This window comes from Protopterus annectens, chromosome 1.part2 (genome assembly GCF_019279795.1).
Source record: "Protopterus annectens isolate FY-2018-M chromosome 1.part2, PAN1.0, whole genome shotgun sequence".
NCBI lineage: Eukaryota > Metazoa > Chordata > Ceratodontiformes > Protopteridae > Protopterus > Protopterus annectens.
The window spans coordinates 777103887-777126792 of NC_056727.1; the positions used below are offsets into that span (position 1 = coordinate 777103887).

At 43.6% G+C, this 22906-nt stretch overlaps 1 protein-coding gene across 2 annotated transcripts in view; it reads right to left on the bottom strand.

The window, feature by feature from the left end:
- The window catches only part of CRIM1 (cysteine rich transmembrane BMP regulator 1), a 1731222-nt gene that overhangs the window by 250751 nt on the left and 1457565 nt on the right, over window positions 1-22906 (bottom strand). For both annotated transcript variants that reach the window (XM_044058922.1, XM_044058913.1), the window contains exon 9: window positions 1334-1490. In XM_044058922.1, the coding sequence (XP_043914857.1) occupies window positions 1334-1490 (157 nt within the window). The remainder of the gene's footprint in view (window positions 1-1333; window positions 1491-22906) is intronic.

A 22906-nucleotide genomic window follows, 5' to 3' on the forward strand; every position in this document is an offset into this window, starting at 1 on the left:
CTCATCAAACCACTAATAGAGTACAATGCTCCCTTCTGTATGTACCTCAGCAGACACCTGCAGCAGCTGGAGAGACCTCAGAGGTTTCTCACCAAGAAAATTCAGGGCCTTCAACACATGACCTACATGGACAGACTGAAGGCCCTGTCACTGTACTCTGTATCTTATAGGCTGCTGAGAGGCGACTCGAGTCTGGCCTACAGAGCAGTCTCGCACCCTGCCCTAACAGAAATGCTGCACATTCTCAAGTCAAATGGGAAAAGATTCACTCACTATAGGGATCTTAACCTAGCCTGTGACATTAACAGGTTATGCTGGAGAGACAGATATGTCACCCAGAGACTGCCACTCCTCTGGAACAAATTCCCAATTCAAGTAAAACAGAGTTCCTTGATGATCCTATTTAAGCGTAACACAGATAACTGGATGGGAGACTGTAAATTTACCCCAGGGGTGACACCTATGTTCCTCTTGGATAAGGGCAGTCAGTGCTGATCATAGACTCATGCTGCAAATATAGACCATACAGCTTGGTGAGTAAGGGAACAAGGGTATAACATGGCTAGGTTTATAAAGACCCTAGGGCCAATAGTCTAGTAACCTCCTATGAACCTATCACCTTCTGCTGTCAAACTAATGGTAAGGTAAAATGCAGTTCTTCTCATTCTATTAATGGACTCGTGGTCTGATGTAAAAATAACTGGGCTTATCAGGTCTACAAATGCCTTCTCAGGCATGCTGCCTTCCCACACCACAGAGTTAATGGAAAATGCCCTGAAAGGAGAGGACTCCACAGGTAATTTCAGTAATGATCTCTCATTACTTGACTCTGTGGAATGTAGTGCTGTGCTTACCAACTCCTTGTTTTTTCTTGCCTGTGTATATCTTACCACCCTTAGTGAACATGGCTATTGGGGAGCATATTACTAATTACCAGCACCACAGTTTTTAGCAGCTAGGATTGATTACACTGTGATTCACCACTCCAATCTCCTCAATGTCTCCCAAAGACCACTACTTCATCACTGCAGGCCATTACATTACATCTTAGTTGCCTATGCATAGAAGTGTCATCATCAGAAAGGAAAATACTGTTTACAACAGGTTTTTATATTACTGACCATAGAGCTTCTCCACAGAAACACCTACGTTGATGCTGGTACTCCCATGCAGTCCTTCAGTGGTTTTAATATATGCACTTTGATTATTCTGGGAATACCACTTCCCTGTCCATTTGCCACATGTCACAATAACATACACCATACAGCCTTCAAAGTTTTCTAGTAGGCACAACAAAGAGTAACAGCAACAAATGAAGAAACCAAGTACATACATATATCCAAGTGGGCAGTGTTTCTCACATACAACAGGTCTGCATTTCTTAGGTCGAGGTCGGCACTGACACATTTCACAGCCATGGACATCAGTCTGGAAACCAAGAGGACAGTCCAAGGAACATCCCAATATGAGGCTGGTACACAGCTCATCTTCTGGAAAAAGAATAAATAATCCACATTAGATTTTCCAACTGCTTGGTCATAATTATATTAAATATCCCCAAATTTAATAGTAAAGAAATATTTTTGTACTATTCAAAAAGTGATTACCTGATTCGTCAATATTTTATTCTAAGATCCTGTTCAACAGTGTAATATGAACATAACTACACAAACAAATTGGTACTGTATTAATGCATAAAGGCCAGTACATCCAAGGGAGGTGGAGCTGCATTTCTCAATGCATACAGGCCAGTACATCCAAGGGAGGTGGAACTGCACTCCTCCTGGATGATACCAGTTTGTGGTCTAACACTCTATGTGTTAATGGCAACATTCTCGATAACACAGGTTTGAATTCAAAGGAAACTGTGGGTCAAGTGACTTGCATTACTTTTTAACAAATCAAACTCAGATAAAACCAGCTAAGTGAGGTAAAAACTGGTAAAGAGATTCTTACATGTAGGACAGAGTCACCTGCATCTCTATGCAGGTGGTCCCTCCCCCCCTTTACTTTTTGAAACAAACTCCAAAGTTAGTTAAAAAGGTCACAACAAGTACCAACACACATATTTGTTTGAACATACTTGGGTAAAAAAATAAACTATACGAAACATCCAGATATTTTCAGAAAACATCTTATCCCATTTGCAAGCTTCTTACTCACTTGTAGAATTTAGAATGGAGAAACCTGAATCATAAATCCCTGCAATCTGATGTTATCTAGTCACCATTCCTCATGCTAGGGTCTTGGATCCAATATCGGATCCGAGCTGGCAGACACAGACAACAACTTAGCTCAAGCTCCTCCCCAACCATAATGCTCTGCTGCCCTCTAATCCCTCAGATCTCATTTGCCGCTTCAGTAACACAGACGCAGATTGCTCAGCTCCTCATTTGTTGTAAGTGTATCTTTGGGATAATTTTTTTGTTATTGGGTTATTCCGTTTTCTATCATTTGTGATAGTTATCCTACCCTTTATATCCCCTCCCAGTTGGTTACTTGAGCTTTCTTTGGTGCCCTTTTTCCCGGGTTTGTTGTGTTTTTCTTGTGTAGTGTGTGTTGGCTACCTTGAGTAATTGATTTAAGTAGTAGCGAGTGGTTCGTGTTTTGGACAGTCCTGTTGTGTGTTTCCAAACTTTGGCTTGTCTTGGACTTTGATTAAGGTTTTCCCCCTAGGTTTGGTTATGTCAGATAAACCCTTGGGTTTTAAAAGATGCTCCTCATGTGGTCTGAAAATGCCTATTTCTGACTCACATGAGGAGTATCTGTATTGTCTTGGCGACCACCTCGAGGTGGAGTGTGGCATTTGTAACTCCTTCAATCCTAGAGCCCTGGTTGACCATCACAACAAATTGCTTATAAAAGGTTTAATCAAAGGAAACTCCTTGGTCACTGGTTCCCCGGCCAAGGCAGGCTCCGCTGGGGCTAGAAAGAGGATTCCTGTGGAGGAGACCCCATCCAAACATCCCAGGCTGTCAGATCCTAAGTCCTCGGATCTGGCTCCAGTCAGGGCAGTTTCGGATCCGAGATCCTCTGGTCCCAGAACATCCAGAAGTATACTCCTGGATCCAAGGGTTCAGATCCAAAGCCTTCAGATCCGACTACTTCGGCTCCTTCTCCCGAATCCAGAGTTCCGGATTCCAGACCTTCGGATCTGAGGGTAGGAGCCGTGCCCACAGATCCAACCCTCTCGGATCTGAGAGATTCGAGGGTTGTTATTTTGGATCCTTTGTTGATATTGGCTCCAATTACATCGGATCCGAGAGTCATGCCAGAGCCGATTGTAGTGGAGGATCTTCCCTTAGATCCCTTGACTTCAGTGCAGGCCCTGCCTTCTCCTAGTAGGTCTCACTCTACGGAGCACAAGAAAAGACCTTCAGGCTCCAGGTACGGTTCTCCCAGCAGGTTCTCCATATCCTCCCGATCTTCCAGGAGTGCCCTTCCTATGGATATGGACAGGATGATGCGGGCCTTTCTGAAAGCTCAGATGGAGTTGGGGCTTCTGGCTTCCCTGGCTCACAGGTTGGGAATCCAGTCTCCCACTTCCCATTTAACTGCTCCTCATCCAACCAGTGGCTTGGATTCTCAGGGTCTGATGAGCAAGGCAGAGGCTAGGGGAGCACCGGGGTCCTGTTTGGGCCCTTCCCTAGTGGGATCGGTGGTTGGTACTGTTCCTCCCCTCCCATGACAGACCATCCCTCCAGTCAGGGCTGTCAACCCGGGGTCCATGGGGTTGGATGCGGGCTCGGGATTTTCAGACAGTCTCTTCCCCTGGGTGCCTTGGCCTTCAACAGCTCTGGTCCAGTGCTGTCCGGTAGAGCAGGGGGTCGGGGGGGGGTCCTACCTTCTCTTCTGCTAGGGTATTATCAGCAGGAGAAGGGGATGGGACCTCCTCCAGTCCTTCCGCTTTCCGGGTGGCGAAAAGATCCTTCTCTGCGATCAGAGCTGCCTCCCCCGCACACAGTCATTCTACCCAGCCTTAGTATCTGAGTGGGCCGGGTCATACTGCTTCCCGTCAGCCCATCCAACCTAGCCTCCAGGGGGTGCCTCCCCCTCATCTTCTGAATCTTCCCTGCAGCCTCAGGCGGAGGAAGTTCCCAGGAAGAGGACATGTAAGAGGAGACATCTTGTCTCCCCTATGGAGTCCTTAACTGAGGATATGGATGGTGATGAAGGGGATGGGTCCCCGAGATCTCCACTGGAGGGTATCTTCTTTGGAGACATACTTGAGATCCTCAAGGCCAAAGGCAGTTGGTCTGCCCAATCCCCGTCCTCGGAGGAAACTGTATTTCTGCAGGCTTTCGGTATGGGCCCATCTACCTCTTGTGTATACCCCCTGCTGATCCTCTTATTGATCTTGTGGCCACCAGGGCTTGGAAGGGGCCAGATACCATGGAGCCAGTGCCAAAGAAAGCGGACAAATTTCTTAGTCCCCCAGCAGATAAAGCCTTTTGGTCCAAAGCGGTCCTGGTTGATGATATTGTGGTGGTCGCTGCCACCAAAAAGGAATTGGCAGAGCAGAGTTCTTCTGTCCATCCTCCCAATCATGAATCAAGAGCTCTGGACAGATTTGGAAAGTGGGTGTTCGCCTCAGCTGCCTTTAGCCTGTGAGCATTAAATTATCCTGTGCATTTCACCCGTCTCCAGAGGGATTTGATAAAGGAACGGTCTACTTCACTCTCTGGGTCCATGTCTGAGGAGGAATTCAAGGTAGTTTCTCCGAAGTTGTCAACCCTTCCTTCAGTTGCGAATTTTTCCATGAGGTTAATCTCCAATGCTGCGGAAGGGTCCTCACGGGCAGCGGGCTCCGGCATCACCATTAGGCATCATGCCTGGCTGCACCTGAGTGGGTTTGCAGAGGCCTTCAAGATGTTGTTTATTAACGCCCCCTTTGATGTTCCACTCTCTTTGGTCCCACTGTGAAAGAGACGTTAACCCACAGTGAACAGGAAGGGAAGACTTTACCGGCTGTTGGGATCAGGTTTTCTGCCCCTCAGAGGTCTTTTTCTAAGACCCAGAAAGGGAGGAAGAAAATGTGGTTTTGGAAGGTGCAGTCTTTCTTCCAAGATGTTCAGGAGGATTCCATTTCCAGGGGACAGGGAAGAGGTTTCAGTGGTAGATGTCGCCCTAGGGGCAGGGGAGGGCCACAAAAATCAAGGTTCCAGGGAACCCTTCTCTGAGAAACCTTTGCAGCGTCCCTGAGACGTTGCCTGACTGTCCTTCCCTGGACGCAGTCAGGAGTCGGGTATCTTTGCACCCAATAGCCTGGGCAAGCTTTATAAATGATCAGTGGGTGCTAGCAATTATATCCAGGGGCTATTACATTCCCTTTTTGGAAGTTCCCCCCAAAATCCAGAACCCTTCCGGACATGCCACCCAGTCAGGAAGAGTTGGCCCGACAGGAGGTTGCGAACCTTCTTCAGAAAAGAGCCATCCAAGAGGTCCCTGCAGGGCAGAGAGGATCCAGAACTTATTCGTGCTTCTTTTTAGATCCAAAGAAAACAGGGGACCTACGTTCTATTCTGAACCTCAGTCGCATGAACCTGTTTGTACAGATGTCAAAGTTTCGGATGGTCACTGTGCAGTCAACTGCGCCCCTCTTGCACAACAATGACTGGATGTGCTCAGTGGATCTCCAGGATGCGTATTACCATATAAAGATGGCTCGATGGTCCAGGAGGTTTCGCCGCTTTTGCCTCGGAGCCGATCATTTTCAGTTTAGGGCCCTGCCCTTTGGTCTCACCTCAGCCCCCCGGGTGTTCACCAAATGCATTGGCAGTGGTGGCAGCTCATCTCCAGCTGCAGGGAATCCAGGTTTTTCTCTACTTGGATGATTGGCTCCTGACGGCCCCTACAAGGTATCAACTATTGGACAACATTCACACCTTACTCTCCCTGTTTCATCAACTGGGCATTACAGTGAACATGGCCAAATCCTCTTTGATTCCAACCCAATGTCTGGAGTTCATAGTCACTCTGTTGGATACCACCATGCAGATCGCAGCCCTTCCTCTTCACTGGGCATCTCTTATTCATGCTCAGGTTCTGCTGGACCAAACATGTCCTCTGGCTTCACTCATTCTCAGAGCTCTAGGATCCACGGCGGCTGCCATTTATTTGATACCGATGGCAAGATACCATATGAGAGTTCTTCAGTGGACCTTTGCAGTTCAGTGGTCAGCGTTGCTGCATCTCCTATCATTTGCCACTTGTCTCACCCCAGTGTGTCGAAAGCATCTTTCATGGTGGATTCACTCACCGAACCTTCGAGCAGGCAGGTCATTTGCTCTACCAATCCCTACGGCGACGGTTACCTCGGATGCTTCCCTCCTAGTGTGGGTGGGGGGGCATTTACAGGGACAAATGGTCCAAGGGACATGGTCGCCATCAGAGACCAAACTGCACATCAACATTCTGGAGATGAGGACAGTCCTTCTTATGTGGCAAGCCTTTCAAGATTGCCTCCCTCAGGGAAGGATTGCAGTTCTATAGGACAACACGGCTGTTGTTTGGTATATAAACAAGCAAGGGGGCACACGTTCTTATCTGCTGTGTCATGAGGCCATTAGGGTCTGGGAATGGGTAATGGCCACTGGGCGCTTTCTCACTGCAATGCACATTCCTGGACTATCCAACATGTTGGCAGACAAATTGAGCAGGGCTATCTTGACCCCTCATGAGTGATCCCTGAATCCAGTGGTGGCTCAACAGATCTTATGTCAGTGGGGTTATCCTAGCTGTGATCCGTCTGCCTCTCCTCTCAAGCACAAATACAGCAACTTCTTTGCATTGATCCCCCCAGAGGGGGAATCCCCCAGGGATGTGCTCACCCACGATTGGCCTCCGGGTCTCCTATATGCCTTTTCTCTTTTGCCTTTAATTTCCAGAGTACTTCAGAAAGCCAGATGCCTCAAGAGTCAATTGATCTTCATTGCCCCCTTCTGGCCTTGGCAGGTGTGGTTCCTCTTTCTACAGTCTCACTTGAGGCATCCACCCTGGGTGATTGATCCAATTCTGGATCTTTTGTCTCACCCATCTCTACTCCCGCTCCCAAACCTTCAGACCTTATGTCTGACAGCGTGGTATGTCCACTTCCAGTGATTTTGGCTAATTCCAGGCTAGCTTCACCCATAAAGGATATTATTCTTACTTCCCAGAGGTCTTCCACTAGGAAGGTTTATTCCATTAAATGGAAGAGGTTTTCTATTTGGGCAAAGAATAAGAATCTGGACGCCTTTTCTGCTTCTATTCCCGAGATCCTTCTCTTTTTTACCTCTCTTTTTAAGGAAGGGGCCAGTTTTTCCATGATCAAAGTTCAATTGGCAGCAATTTCGAATTTTCACCTTAGTGGTGATTCCACCTTTTCTTCCCGCCTCTGTAAGGTCTTTCTAAAAGGTGTTTTTCTCTTACAGCCTCCTGTGAAGCATCCATCTCCTCCATGGGATTTGACTTTGGTCCTGCAGGCACTGATGAAACCACCCATCGAACCGGCATCATCTTGCGATATCAAATTTCTTTCTTGGAAAACTGCCATTTTAGTAGCAGTAACTTCAGCGGAGAGAGTTTCGGAGCTGCAAGCTCTTTCTATCAAGCCACTCTACTTAGTTTTCCATAAGGACAGAGCATCTCTGAAGCCAGATCCATCCTTCATGCCTAAAGTGGCCTCAACAACGAATCTCAATCAATGCATTCATCTTCCAGTATTCTTTCTTAACTTCACCAATAAAGGGGAATATATCCTGCACACCTTAGACGTTCATCTTCAACTTAATTTTTATCTACATAGAACTCAAGAGTTTAGACATTCAGACCAGTTATTTGTAGCCTTTTCTATGAATAGGAAGGGCAGAGGAATTTTGAAAGTCACAGTCTCCCGCTGGATTTCGCAATGTATTTCCTTCATTTATTCTACAGAATGTGTTCCTTTGTCTGCACCAGTGAGGGCTCACTCCACCAGGGGGGTTTCTACCCCAACTGCATTTGCAGATCTTCAATCAGAGTGAAGAACTCGTTGCACTTTGCGTTGGAAGGAGACGCAAACAGATCACAGCAAGGCCAACCCCACTCGAGGAAGATCTTCTCTGCTACAGAAGGATTCAGAGACCACTCGTAAGGCATCAGGATAGTCCTGCTCAGTTTGTCCGCCAGTATGTTGGATTGACCAGGAATGTGCATTGCTACCAGAAAACAGCTGGTGGAGATTGCCCATTCCCACACTCTCATGGCCTCGCAACAAAGGGGGTAAGATCTGGTTCCTCCCTGCTTGTTGATACCAGACCGCTGACATGTTGTCTGTCTGAATTGCAATAGTTTCCAGAGGAAGAAAGGCATGAAGGGCCTGCAACGCTAACAAGACCACCCTCATCTCTAGAACACTGATATGCAATTTGGTCTCGTTCAGGGAACACGTGCCTTGGACTGTCCTGCTCGTGCAATGCCCCGCCACCCTAGTTGTGAGGCGTCCATGGTCACTGTGGCTTGGGGAGGGGCTGCAATAAATGTCTGTCCCTCAACTAGTTCTGAGGAGTGTATCCACCAGAGGAGGGACTTCCTGCAAGCGCTGCTTATATGAATAGGATGCATCAAAGGCAGATCTAATAATGACCATTGGACCGCTAGTGTCCACTGTGGTACCTGCATATGTAGATAAGCACAGGGGAGAAGAGTAATGGTGGTGCCATGGAACCTAGGGCTTGTAATACCGCCTCGGCTGAAGGAAGATGAGACTGAAAGATCACAGACACATGGAGCTGTAGGTTTCAAACTCTCTCTGGATTTAGAAAAACCTTGGTTTGCAACATATCTATCCTCGCACCAATATACTCTAAGACCTGAACTGGGTTTAGAGAAGACTTGGATATGGTGATTGTAATTCCCAGAAAGTCTGACAGTTTCAGGAAATAGTCTCTGGCCTGACAAAGTAAACGAAAAGCGCTTTGCCGATTAGCCAAATGAAAAGCACTTCAAAAGTTTTTGTCTCATTAAATTTGTGGACTTTTTCGTCAGTCTGCCGTGTCAGTTTTTCTTTTTCTGACAAAGTAGACGCTTGGTGGAAGCAGCAAGGAGCCAGTCATCAAGGTACAGCCAGACCTGTATCCCCTGAAGCCTCAGGTGACCTGCTACTACTGCCATGACCTTGGTGAACACCCTAGAGGCTGTGGTGAGACCGAAAGGCAGGGCTCAAAACTGATAATGACTGGCCCCTAGCAGAAAGTGGAGGAACCTCCTGGAGCGTCTGTGCATCTTTATATGGTAGTACTCATCTTGGAGATCTATTGAGCACATCCAGTTGTTCTCTTGCAGGTAACACAGGATGGACTGTAAAGTGACCACCCAGAACTTCTCTTTGGCAAATGATAGGTTTACGGTGAAAAGGTCCAGAATAGGCCTTAGGTCCCCCATCTTTTTTTGGCACCAAAAAGAATCTGGAATAGATGCCTGATCCGGACTGATCTCAAGGGATGGGCTGGACGACTTGTTTCCTTAGCAGCTTTTCTATTTTGAGCACTGCTGCATCCCTTTGAGTGGGTGGAACATCGGGGAGGTGTTTTGGGGACTGGAAGGATCCACAAAGGGGATGGTATAACCTCTGGATATGATTTGAAGCACCCAATGGTCTGTTGACACAGACTCCCATGCCATCAGGTGCAGCGAAAGTCGACCCCTGACTACCTCCAGAGCAGAGCAGTTGGGCAACCTCTCAGGGCTGCTGTGCGGGCCTGTCTGAGAATGGTTCTCGAGACCTGAAATTTCTCGGCACCCCGCCTCTGGGCCGGTGTCTGTCTGGTCCCACTCTGTCTCTGGGAGAAGATGAGTCCTGAGTGTCCCAGGAATACTGAAACTTCTGGAACCACATCTTCTGTTGCCCCCGCTGATTCCTGGAAAAGGATCTTTGGGGGTTAGAGAAGTGGATCCTAATAGCAGTTAGTGTCTTCCCGTCCTTTTCACCCTGGACCAATGTCTCACGAACTGTCTTCCCAAACAAAGAAGTACCATCATAAGAGGCATTTGCAAAAGATGCCTTAAAGGGTACCATGAACTGACACAGCCTGAGCCAGACATGTTGCCTCATGCCAACGCCGGACACAGCCACCCTTGCAGCTCCTTCAGTGGCATGTGAAAAGAGGAGCATGGACGTACCAGAAACCACTTTGAGAGTGGCCATTCACAAGGAGAATATGTGCTTATCCTCCTGTGACATGGAATCCGGGGACAACTCAGCTCCTTGAGCAGGTCGCGCTGCAGTCGAGTGATGTGGGCCAAATAATTCAGTGACTTATACAAAAGGTGGCTGAAGCATATGTCCGCTTTCCCAGATGATCCATCGTCCTGGACTCTCGGTCGGGGGGAGGGACTGTAGAACTTTCCTGGGCTAGTTCTTTCTTAGTGGTGGCTGCTACCACCATGGCATCTACTGGGGACCCCTTGTTCCAATTAGGTCTGTCTGCAGGAGGACTCAAACTTGTCGGGACACTTCAGGATTGGCTCCATGGTGTCTGGCTCCTTCCATGCCCGGATGGTAATAAGATCCAAGGGATCTGTGGGGGGGACGACACCCAGGTGATAGACGGGCCCATGCGAAGGCCTCCAGAAACACAGACTCTTCCAAGGAAGGTTTGGGGGCGGACTACCCCCCCCCCGCTGCCGCAGGAGTTCCATGATGTCTTCAAAGGAGACATCGTCGGGGGGGTGATCTGGGGGAACCTTCCCCTTCCTCCAAATCGGTGTCCTCAGTGAGGGACTCTGGGGAGGAGTCCAAGTGCCTCCTTTTGACCGTTCGTTTGCGAGAAACCTCCTCAGTGGGGCTCTCCGGAGAGGGCTCACAATCTACCTGTGGTTCCTCGAGGGGAACAGACTGGGGAACATCAAGCATGGGCTGTCCCTGCATGGGCAAAATGGCTGAAGATGTACCCAGAGGTGATGGAGTCGGGGCAGAATCAGAGGAGATGGTCAGGAGCCTCGATCCAGTGGAGAGAACCCTTTCCAAAATGTCAAAAGTCGAAGTAGATCGAGCCTCCTGGGAAACTAATAAGGAAGCCGCTCTCCCAGATACGATGGGGGGGATTGGAGCTGAGCCTGCCGGAGCTGAGATACTGAGGAGAGGGCCCAGACCTGACAAATTCGGTGCTAAAGGAGAAAAACCCAACTCTTTTGATCGATGCCCAGGCTTTGGCTCCGAGAGCCGCTCGGGTCCGAAGTAGTCAGGTCTGATGCGTTCAAGGTAACGGCTGGTGTTGAGGTACTCGGTACCATCAGTGCTGAACCCCTGACTCCGGGACCTCTCAGATCTATAAACTCAGATACTGGGGATTGGGCCAGAAAAGGAGATATCGGGGCAAAAAAGGGAAGCAAGCTCCCCCCTCCAGAGGGAGAGGGGGCTGGCAAGACCCCCATCTGAATGTGGGTGCGAATAAACCTTTGCATCATTTTGTCCATGTCTGGCTCACTCAAACTTCTGGTGGAACACGACGAGGCCACTGACACTGACTGGGAGGGTCAATGTGCAGAGGCCCTGGAAGAAGGTCTAGGCTCCTCTGGCTCCGGCGAGAATCTGGGCGAATGGATTTGAGGTGTAACTGGCCTGGTAACTATCTGTTGCTTCGGAGGAGGACCTACCACCAACCGGTCCGGGGATCTCTTCCTCCCTTTGTCTCTCTCTTTCTCTTTATCTTTTCCCTTCTCTTTCCTATGCTCCCTATCCTCAGACCTATGAACAGGAGGTTGAGTCCTGGCCTGGGAGGGAGAGGAGGAGATCATGGCTGAGGAATGAAGCAGTCACAGCCGTGACCATAAGGGAAGCGGAGGGAGCCACCTCTGTAGCAGGAAGAATCTTTTTTTTTTTGGGAAAAAAAAAACACGACGCAAAATGAAAGGGGAGGGTAAACAAGAGAAAGGGAACTTACCTGGCACTACCAACAACACAACATTCCAAAAACTATCTGAAAAAAGCACCTAACATGCCTGGAGCTCTGAGACCACGCTGCTTGGCAAAGCCACAGCAAGTGAGACCTGAGGGAAGGAAGGAGATGGAGGAGTTTTATGGGCAAGGGGAGGAGCTTGGAGCTCAGATCAGATGCTGGTGAAGCTGCCGTCTTGGAACTGATCCAGATCTGATTCCCACAGGTTGATGATCAAATGAAGTCAACTACTTCAGATCACTGTTTTATGCTATTTTTCAAACTTGTGTTTTGCACGCACAGAGATTTTTGGTCAGCACATGCATGGTACCCTGTCAACTTTTGCAAAATTGACCTTCTGCGGTCAATGTTGTTATCAATATTTGGGTCATTCACTCATTATCAGTAACCCCCCCACACACACACGCACACAAACATATATATATGGGTTACCTTCATTTGGTCAACAGTTCATTTCACTGGCACTCATTTGACTGAGACCAAATGAATGAAACTTCATTTCACTGACACTCATTTCGTCGACAGTTATATATGGCTTGTTTCCCACAGTAGAGCGATCCTAGAGTTAGAATATATAGTAAGGGGGGTGGGGGGGCAGAGCCCCCACAAACTTTAGATCTATATTGTTTTCTGTAAACAGTTATTCACTGCACTTGTCAGTATACATCTATATAGTGTATAACGTTTATTTATATGTGGGGGGCAGCAATTTTTTTTTTTATGGAAGATGCAGCCCATCCAATATAAACTAAACAAAACATAAAACTCTATGACCCTTTTTAACTAATTTTTAACAGAACAGTCTGGGTGGCAAATTGTTAGAAAAAATCATTATTCCTATTACAATTTAAGTAACAATGAGACAAGGACATTGAATGAGCTGACAAGTAGAAATGATTTAAGGTTTATGAAAGCTGATAAGGGGGGGTGGTATTGTGGTCATGAATGTGGGAGATTATAACAATGCTATAGAACTGATGTTGGCAAACCACGTAGAATATAAAAAGGTGTCCAAGTCTGAGATCTTGAGGTGTTATGGTCACATTTATACCATCTTATATGGTTTGCTAATGGATGGCCAAATAAAAAGGGAAATATTCGACTTTTTGTATGTCGAAAACCCCAAAATTGCTAAGCTCCACAAGTGCATAAAGAACCCCCCCCCCCTTTAGGCCTATCATTTCGGCTTCTGGGAGTTGCAGTGACTGCATATCATTGTATTTGGATCATAATTTGAAACCGTATGTGAAACAGTTACCTTCATACATAGCTGATTCCTGGGACTTTTTGGAACAGTAAGAATATTCATTTCTGGTCTGGAGGATTCACTGGAGCACTATGTTATCTTAACAGTGGATGCAGTCTCATTGTTTATTTTTACACCGCAGGACGTTGGTGTAGATTACATCAGGTGTTTTTTGGTACAATATACACACATGAGTAATCAGTGTGTGATTACATATACATCCCTATTAGATATACTGTTAGAACACAGTTATTTTTTGTTTAATTACAATTTTTATAGACAACTTTCAGGTGTGTCTATGGGTGCAACAGTGGGGCCTACTTATGCCAACCTGGTACTTCGATGGTGGGATTTGGAAATTCTCCCACATGTTGAGTGTTATGACAAAGTCGTCTTTTATAAAAGATTTGTGGACGACCTCTTCTTCATTGTTAGGAAGGAGAGTTTCAACATGGAAAGTTTCATTGAGGCACTTAGTACTAGTACCCATTTTTTGAAATTTACACTTGGGGGCTCAGGTTTGGCAGTTCTCTTTTTGGATGTAGTAATTAAGTGGGACGGGTTTACTAACAATGTGGTCAGTGCTATCCACAGAAAAAAATATGTTTTGTAACAGTTATGTACATTTTAAAAGAAGCCATCCTACATTTATCAAAAGGAATATTCCCAGCGGTCAATTTATACGGGCTTCCCGGATGACCGTAGAAGATTTTTCTTTTTTGGAAGAAATAGAATTTATAAAGAAATTACTTTTGGAAAGGGGATATCCTGGTGAGATGCTGGATAGTGCAACTAGTGAAATAGTGTCCAGAAGGGATGTGGATTTTCCCCCAATTTTGAAAAAAGGTTTTTCAAAAAGGATAGTTGCTAACACCAGTGATACAAGCAAACCTAGGTTTTGCTTGGATATGAGTGTTGACAACTATCAGATTCGTAAGATCATTCAAGAAAATTGGAAGGTCATCTTGGGCAATGGTGATATGGTTAAAGTAGTGGGCAATGTACCAGCTTTTGTATATAAGAAAAATCAGAATATTAAAGATATGCTGGAAATCAAGGCCCGTGGTCTTTGTCACTTGGACATTGGTAGAATGGGAATGTTTAAGTGCACAGGTTGTAAGGCATGTAGGTACATACAAGTGGGTCCACATATTTTCTTGCAGCATCTAGATTATAACATTACAGTTCCAGCTAGAATAGACTGTAACACAGAAGGTATTGTGTACGTTGCTATGTGCAGTGGATGTCCAGCGTTTTATGTGGGAATGTCCACTAGATGTTTGCACAAACGTATTTTGGAGCATGTATATGCTGTTAGGACAAGAAACACCAATAATGTATTATATAAGCATTCTGTAGTGTGTACAAATTGGAAGAAGGTTACATTTTCTGTGCTGGAGTTAGTTAACAAAGACATCAGGGGTGGTGATTTTAAGTTTGTAGTTGAACAAAAAGAGGCAGAGTGGCAACTTAGACTTGCCTCGTATATGCATCCCGGTTTGAACGACACAGTCAACATTAAATGTTTTTTAAAGACTTGGTCTTCTGCTGGTTCCATTGGTGTGTTACTTACTTGTTTGCTTTGGATAACACCTTTTGCCGTTCAGCTGCTGCTGTTCTTGTTTACTAGTCTGGGTTTCTTGCTGAATAAGGATGTCAAAACTGGGGAATGATGATATGTGCATGCACATAACCCTAGCACAGGGAAGCTGCGCACGGTCCAAAGACAGCATGTGTCTATATGTATTATGGAATAAGACTTTTAGTTCATCTACACATATGGTCACCAGCTGGATATATTCAAGAGTTCCCGCCACTCTGCAGCATGCTTCAAACGGCAGCTTCAACGCTTGAAGGGTGTCAATGCAAAATTTTACAAAATTGATAAAAGACTCAAAATGATCAATCTGTAATCAGTCAGAAACACTCAGTCATCAGATCTACAACCACTCACAGCATCCAATACTTAGGGACCAAGACAGTTTGAAGTAAAGAATTTTCCCCCATTTCTCCAAGCCCATTAGAAAAATTCCTACAGGTGCCTTTGCAAAAAGGAAAGAAGACTGAGCCATTTTTCTAACATGAACTGGTCTCTCACTGAAGTTTTTCCTGGGGCAGTACAAGTAACAATCTAGAATGTGCCTCCTTCCTGTGCTGTCCAGAGTTTACTTGTCCTGGATGATGCCTCTTAACACCTAAATAAACTCAGAGACTCAATGTCCTACCAACACAGTGCCTGATGGCATTCGGATCTGCTGTGGGGGTGGGGTACTGACTAAGCTGAAGGCCTCTTAGAAGACTTTGCTAGTGGCCTCTGAACAGACAATATGACCCGACCCTTGAATGGCCTCATCCGACACTTGGAAGCATTCCTTCTCCTACGGGACTAGGACAGCTTGAAAGAACAGGAAAGGGAGGATTATACAAATTCTCAACAGTGGAAAGTAACTTCCTTTCTTTTTGGAACTTTTCAGTGGTCTTTGTGGAGGATTCCTAAACAGAACATCACCTTTAACATGATCAAACAGGACAGTTTGTGAAGCTGAAATAAAAACAGCAGACTACAGAGGCTGCCATTCTAACCAGTGGAACTGTGATGTCAAAGGTACAGACAGCCATGTAGAAGCTTACTGAAGCCAGGGTGTTGAAGTGTTTCTTCCACAGCTTTCTGCTCTTGTGAGTAACAACAGCGGAGAATTTCTCCAGTGCCTGTCCCTTAATGGAAGACAGAACATAGAACAAATGGGAAAGATAATTAAGAGCCAACAGGTCCTGAATGGTGGAGAAATAAAATAATTTTGCTAGAGATGACAGTGGTCCTTGACACTTTTCCAGAATTAAATGCGTCCCATTGCTGGAATTTCAGAGATGTATACCAAGCAGAAGGGGTGGTTTATATAAAATGTCATGGTTATTAGGTGCCTAAAGATCCATGGCTGGAGTTATTCAAGCAGCAAAATTTAAATTCCAAATAACAGACACAAGGGATACAATAAATACAACTTATGTATTTACCATAAAAAAAGAGCTGGGTGATCTGTGTCCATCCTATTCAACTGCAGTATCAAGTCAGCTTAACACCAAAGTTTCCCCAGACCTCCAACTTCTCCTTCCAATCCCATAATGCTCTGAGCTTCCCCTCTGGCTCTAGATCCAACGGCAACAGTGAGCAAATGTTTTCTAAGCTGCTTAGAAAGATATGGCACTATCTTTTGGAGAAAAACAATCTGGGTTTTCACTGAAAGTAGTCATGTTTTTTCCCCAGCCTGACCTTCAATAAATACCCAGAACTTACTTTCTGAAAAACAGCGTCAGAATGCCAGATTTCATTATTTGCCTATCACTGTTTATATTTTCTTCTTTTCATCAACATCTTTAGATACTTTCTCTGTAGAAGACTTAGAAAGAAAGTGCAGCTGTAGAAGTCGTTTACCTTAGTACACTACTGTAGTTATGATACCTAGAACTGTACAAAGGGAACCTGTAAACATTTTTGTGGGAGACTGTGTAACCCTCCACCTGCACATGGAGCCTTTCCCTTAGACCCCCTTTTGTTGACACTGCTCATTCATTTAGCAAAATCTGACTCGTTGTGACCTCAAGTGCTTCAGCAGTCCAGCCCTGTTAGCAACAGGTTCTTGAAGTTCTTGCAAATTCATATTCATTACTTTAATAATGTTGTCTATTTATCTTAGCCTCTGCCTCTCCCTTCCTCTGCTGGCTTTGATCTTTCCAGGAATCAGTGTGTCTTCTCTGGTGAATGGGGTCCGAATGGAGAGATGAAAAGTCAGCAAGAAAAGGAGAGTAGTAGTGCTGAAACTGAATTCATCCTCAAGTCTTGGTGAGTACCTTCGCGACGTGGACCCTGTTTTCACAAAATCTCACCAAGGCGATACTGATATATAGACTGTATTTATATAGCATATATCATGGACAGAAGTACGTCAAAAATTAAGAGAGATAGCTGGGTGCACAAGACCCAAGATAAAAAAGTGCCCAGTCCTGGTAGGCACAGTGGTGCCAGGACTGGAAAAATGACAGTGTAGCATCCTCAAAATACAGAAACATTCCTACAATGGGGCCAGGCCAGGCCCAGGAAGAGAATGGGCCCCTTGTTGTAGAAGGAAGTAGCAGTCCACAAAAACTAATAAGCCAAAGAAGAGCCATAAATATAATAGCATGGACTATTGAGGATATAAAAAAATTATGTATTGTTACTTCTATGCAAAAAGCCCAGAATTTCCAGACACAAGATATACAAAATGATTAAGAGAGAAATTAGAGGGAAAAAATATTTCCGCAAGAAAAACTGTCAGAAGCTTCAAATGAAAATTTGTGCTCATTAACGCAACAGATTTGTGAAAAATGGTTTATAGATCAAGACACTTTGATCTGTTCGGAAAAAGAAGCATCTGAGGAAGTGCGGAAATATAAACAACAAAACCTAGAGGTGAAAAAGTATAAAATAGAAATATGGACATGGGAAACAAAAAGAGATTTGATATGGTGCAATATTTTTGCAAAGGAGAAAGCCAAATTAATCAATATAAAGAAGGCAGTCCTAAAGATATTCAGAGAGAAATACAGGCAAAGGGATCCGGAAATGGAAAATTTCACAATAAAAAAAATAATATCACAATGATGGAATGTAGAAAAAAAGATTAGGTAAAGTAGAAGTTGAAGTTATGGAGTGCCTGCGAATTGAAGGATATGATGTAGAAGGTCTAACACAGGTTATATCACAGCATGATGGAATGAGTCCCCAAAGTAAGGAGAAACAGGAAGATCAAGAGACATCTGAAAAAGAAATATGGACCTGGGAAAGAAAAAGAGATTTAATATGGTGTAATAGTTATGCAGAGGAGAAAGCAAAAATAACCAATACAAAAAGAGCAGCACCAAAGATATTTGAAGAGAAATACAGGCAAATGAATCTGGACATGGAAAACTTTACAATACAAAAAATAAGAAGACAAAGAGGAAAAGTAGAAAAGGAAATTAGTAATGGAGAAGTTAAAGAAATTGAAACTGAGGTTATGGAGTACATGCAAATTGAAGGATTCAGTGTAGAAAATCAAATGCAGAAAGCACCACAACAGGATAGAGCAATGGATATCCACATTAATTGGAAACCTGTGGAACAGGAAGCAATTGGTCAAGTGCCATATCAAGATATTCTGGAGCCTTCCACAGGAAACCAGTATAAACATTCACTTGGAGCTAGAAAGGAAACTGCTGAAACCCTGATGCAGTCAATGTTGAGGAGTGAGAGGCCAGTGAGTTCCCATATGACAGAGCAACGGACAGCACAGGATGAAACTGAAAAGAAAGTGGCACAGGAAGATGCTATAGAACTTTCTATTCAATGCCAGCAGGAAATGGAAAACAAGGGATGTGCCTCAGTTTGGAAGAAATGGAGCTAAGAGAAGAGTTGCGTGATTTAATATACATGGATAGATATATTACGGTCAATGAGAGAAATAGACTGCAGAAGGTCAATTAAACCCAAAAAGTCAGAAGTCTGATAAAACAAATGAATGCAGTAATTAGGACTGTCCATAGAGATCCATGCGATATAACAGACGTAAACAGGATATATTACTGTGCTACCACAAGAACACAGGGTAACAAGGGAAAGGAAGGGGAGAAATCAAATACCATCATGGAAGTATTGAACAGAGAAAACTATAATGCAATTAAGACAAGAAGTATCACTGTTAGAAGACTGTAGAAGAGGGAATAGATCAACAAAAATACTTAGAAAGATATATGTGATAAAAGCAATGCACAGTATTAGAACAGACCAGGATCTATTATGCACTATCGAAATAAACGAAAAATTTCAGCACAGGCAGAAAAACATAGAAGATACACAATATAAAGGAAAAGTACAAAATAAGCAATTTATTGATGACCCAAAAAAGTTTTATAGAGAATTGGGAAACAAGGTAAAAGGAATTGAAAGACTGCCAAAAAAAAAGAGGAAATAGATACATTTTGCAGAAGTATCTATGAAGATCCTGTGGAACTTAAAGATGCTAAATGGACAGAAGAAGTAAAAGAAAGAATAAGAAATCTAAAGGTACAGGATATGAAATGGGATGAAGTAACAGACAGAGAGACTGAAACAAAGTTAAGGAAAGCCTCTAATTGGAAAATCCCCCGCCCAGATGCAGTACCCAACTTAACTAAATTAAAAGTATTAACATCTTTGCATAAAGATTTAGCCATGAAGAACTATTTATATGTTCACCCCGAACAGACACCAACCTGGCTAACAACAGGCAAAACAATGTTCCTACTTAAGACTGAACCTGCAAGCTACCCTAAAAATTATAGATCGATAACTTCCCTTCCGACAACGTATAAACTATACATGGAATTGATGCTGACAGGGTTTATATTCATTTATAAGAAAACTCAATTGCGGCAGTAGAACAAAAGGGCAATAAAAGAAAGTCATATGGAACAAAGGATCATTTGTTGTTTAAGTCATACTGGAGAACTGTAAAAAGGGGAAGAATTTAAGGATGGCATGGATTGACTATAAAAAACATTTGATAGTATAGGATAAAAGAGTGCTTAAAAATGTATGATACACCCTATACTGATCAACTACATTACAGTGACCATGAAACAGTGGCAGACCACTCTGCAATTAAGTCATGATAAAGGACAGATTATTATTCCAGGGATATACATTCAAAGGGGGATATTCCAGGGTGACTTCTCTGTCACCGTTGCTAATCTGCCTTGCCATTAACCCATTAATCTTTTTACTTAACAGCTTAGGCCATGACTACAAACTGGCTCCTAAAAAACAACAAAGTGTAAAGACTTCTCATCTTCTCTTTCTTAGTGATTTAAAACTATATAACTCATCAGATGAGGAACTGAAAGCAAAGCTGCAGGTTGCCAAATGTTTTCAGATGATATAATAATGTCATTTGGTCTTGATAAGTGTGCAAAAGCAACCTTTAAAGCAGGAAAACTGCAGCACCAGGAAAACATCAGTTTGGAACAAGAATGTGAGATAAAATAACTTGAGCAAGATGGAGTGTATAAATATATGGGAATTGATGAAGGATCAACAATACAACATGAACAAATGTGAATAAAACTTAGTAAGAAATACTTTAGAAGACTTAAATTAATTCTGAAAACAGCACTGACATCTAGGAACAAAATTCAAGCTATAAATCAATTTGCTCTTCCTGTCCAAACTTACAGTTATGGAGTGATTGACTGGACCCAAAACATGTTGAATAGATTAGATAGAAAAACAAGAAGGATGCTTCATTCTCACCAAATGATTTATAAAAATCAGTGTATCCCAAAGATCACATATTCCCCATTCTGAAGGAGGGATGGGCCTCCTTGAAAGTGATTACATGTATAGATCTGCAATTGTGGGACTCAACACATATCTGTTGACCTTACAAGACCCAAATGTAGAGGAAGTTTTGAAACGTGAGGAAAATAAATCTAACACGACTTCCCTGCTTAATTTAGCAGAAGCACATTAGCATTAAGCAGGAATGGAAATCAAACCAGAAGTAGATAAAAATCAGGCAGCTGCTGAATGTGCCAAGAAACAAAATAAAGACTATAAGGTGAAGGACCAGATGAGAAGGCAAGAAATGTGGAAAAAAAGCATAAATATAGTTGCAAGTATAGAAAACTTCTGGAAGAACCTCATGCTGATCAGGAATGAATGCAGGAATGGTAAAGGAGAGGTGAATTTAAACCAAGAGACGAAAGGTTAATATTGGCAGCCCAAGATAGTGGGCTATGTACACGCTGGTTTACAAAGTCCATTGAATATGTGGGAGAAACAGACAAATGTAGGTTTTGTAAAACCAAATTGGAAATAGTCGCACACCTTGTTGCTGGTTGTGACATACTAATGGCAGAAGGACTGTACACTGAAAGGCATAATAATATGGCAAGACTGTTGCCATTGGGGATTGTGCAAACATTATGGTACTGAAGTGGCTGAAAAACACTGGAAACTTGAGCCACAAAGCATCATAGAAAATGATGAAGTTTATATCACATGAGATAACCCATTACCAAAAGTTCAAAAGATAGAAGCTAGAAAACCAGATATTGTGGTCCAAGAAAAGAAGACAAAAGTAACATTGATCATTGAATCGCTACACCCAGCGACTACAGTGTCTTGTGTACAGAGAGACACAATGCCATAAAATATCAGGATCTGCACGCAGAAATGAGAGCCAGTGTGGAATAAAGATACCCTGACAGTTCCAACAGTAGTAGGAGCAACAGGTCTTATAAAAAAGAATCTACAATTGTATTTACATACGTTTCCAATCCATGTAACCCCATATGAATTGCAGAAAGAGTCATTAATGGGCATACTGCAGGTGTTGGGAAGAGCACGTTTGGCTGACATCAAAGATTGAAACAATACTAATTTCATGAACTTTAATAGTACTTTGACTTAGGAATGAGGTCCATTCCCGTCATACTATTAGAAACCCAAAAGATTTGGAGAAATAAAAAAAAAGTGAATCCTGTCTTTGTATTATGGTGCTGAACTAGTTTTACTGTCAGACTTTCTGGTGAACAGTCTGGGCTTATTTCCATAAATATTGACTGAACTGATATTTCTGTATTCCACAGAATTCACAAAAGTTTTTTTTTTTCCAACATCCTAGTTCAAAGGCATTGATTTTCTGGCACATAGCCTTACATTTAGTCCTACTCTTGCAACAATATGCTACTACTGGGAAGACCATACATTTTACTACATGGACCTTTTGACAACAATGTGATGTTTTTGCTCTTTACAGTTTTATCTAGATTTGCCATAGTTTTCCTTTCAAGAAGGAACCATCTTTTAATTCCACGACTGCAATAACCATCTGCAGACATCTTTGAGACAAAGATAACAAAGCCTGTCATTGCCACTACTTCCCCATCTATCTGCAAACAACTGATAGATTGGTCTTTCTGAACCACTACCTTGTCTTGGTGAAGCAGCTAGTGAAGCTATGAAAGATACAGTGTTTAGAACCTCCCAAGGTAGGCAAGTCATGGCAGAGAGATAAGACTAAACACGGTTCATTGGAGAAGATAATGGCAGTCCTCCTCAGTACTACTGCCACGAAAGCACTGTGGACTAATAAAAAGAAATATGTTGAAATGACACCAGAAGATGAGACCCCCCCAGACCTGACGGCATCCAGCATACTACTGAGGAGGAGGAGAAGTATGAGTAACTCCTGATGTCATGAAGCAGATGGATTAAAACTGAAGGGACAGCCATCTGTTGAGGCACTCAGATATAAAAGATAAGTCTGATGCTGCACAGAAGTGTACAGCACTGGAACGTGGAATGTAAGGGCTTTGAAAAAGGTAAACATGATGTGGTTTAAGGGTGAGATATCAAGAATAAGCACTGATATCCTGGGAGTGAACTAAAATAGACTGACGCAAGTCATTTTCCATTAGACAATCATCGGATCTTCTACTGTTAACAATAGTTTTGGTGAAGAATGGAGTGGTCTTCATAGATAATAAATGGGTGTTGACATTAGAGCTTGGTTACAACCTTCCAAAAATGACAAAATGATCTCAATCAGACTCCAAGGCAAGGCATTCAACATTACAGTGATATAAGTTTAATCCCCAATGAAAGATGTTGAAAAGGAGGAAGATGACCATTTCTATGAAGCAGCACCTTCTGGGAATAGCACCAAATTGGATATTAAATTCA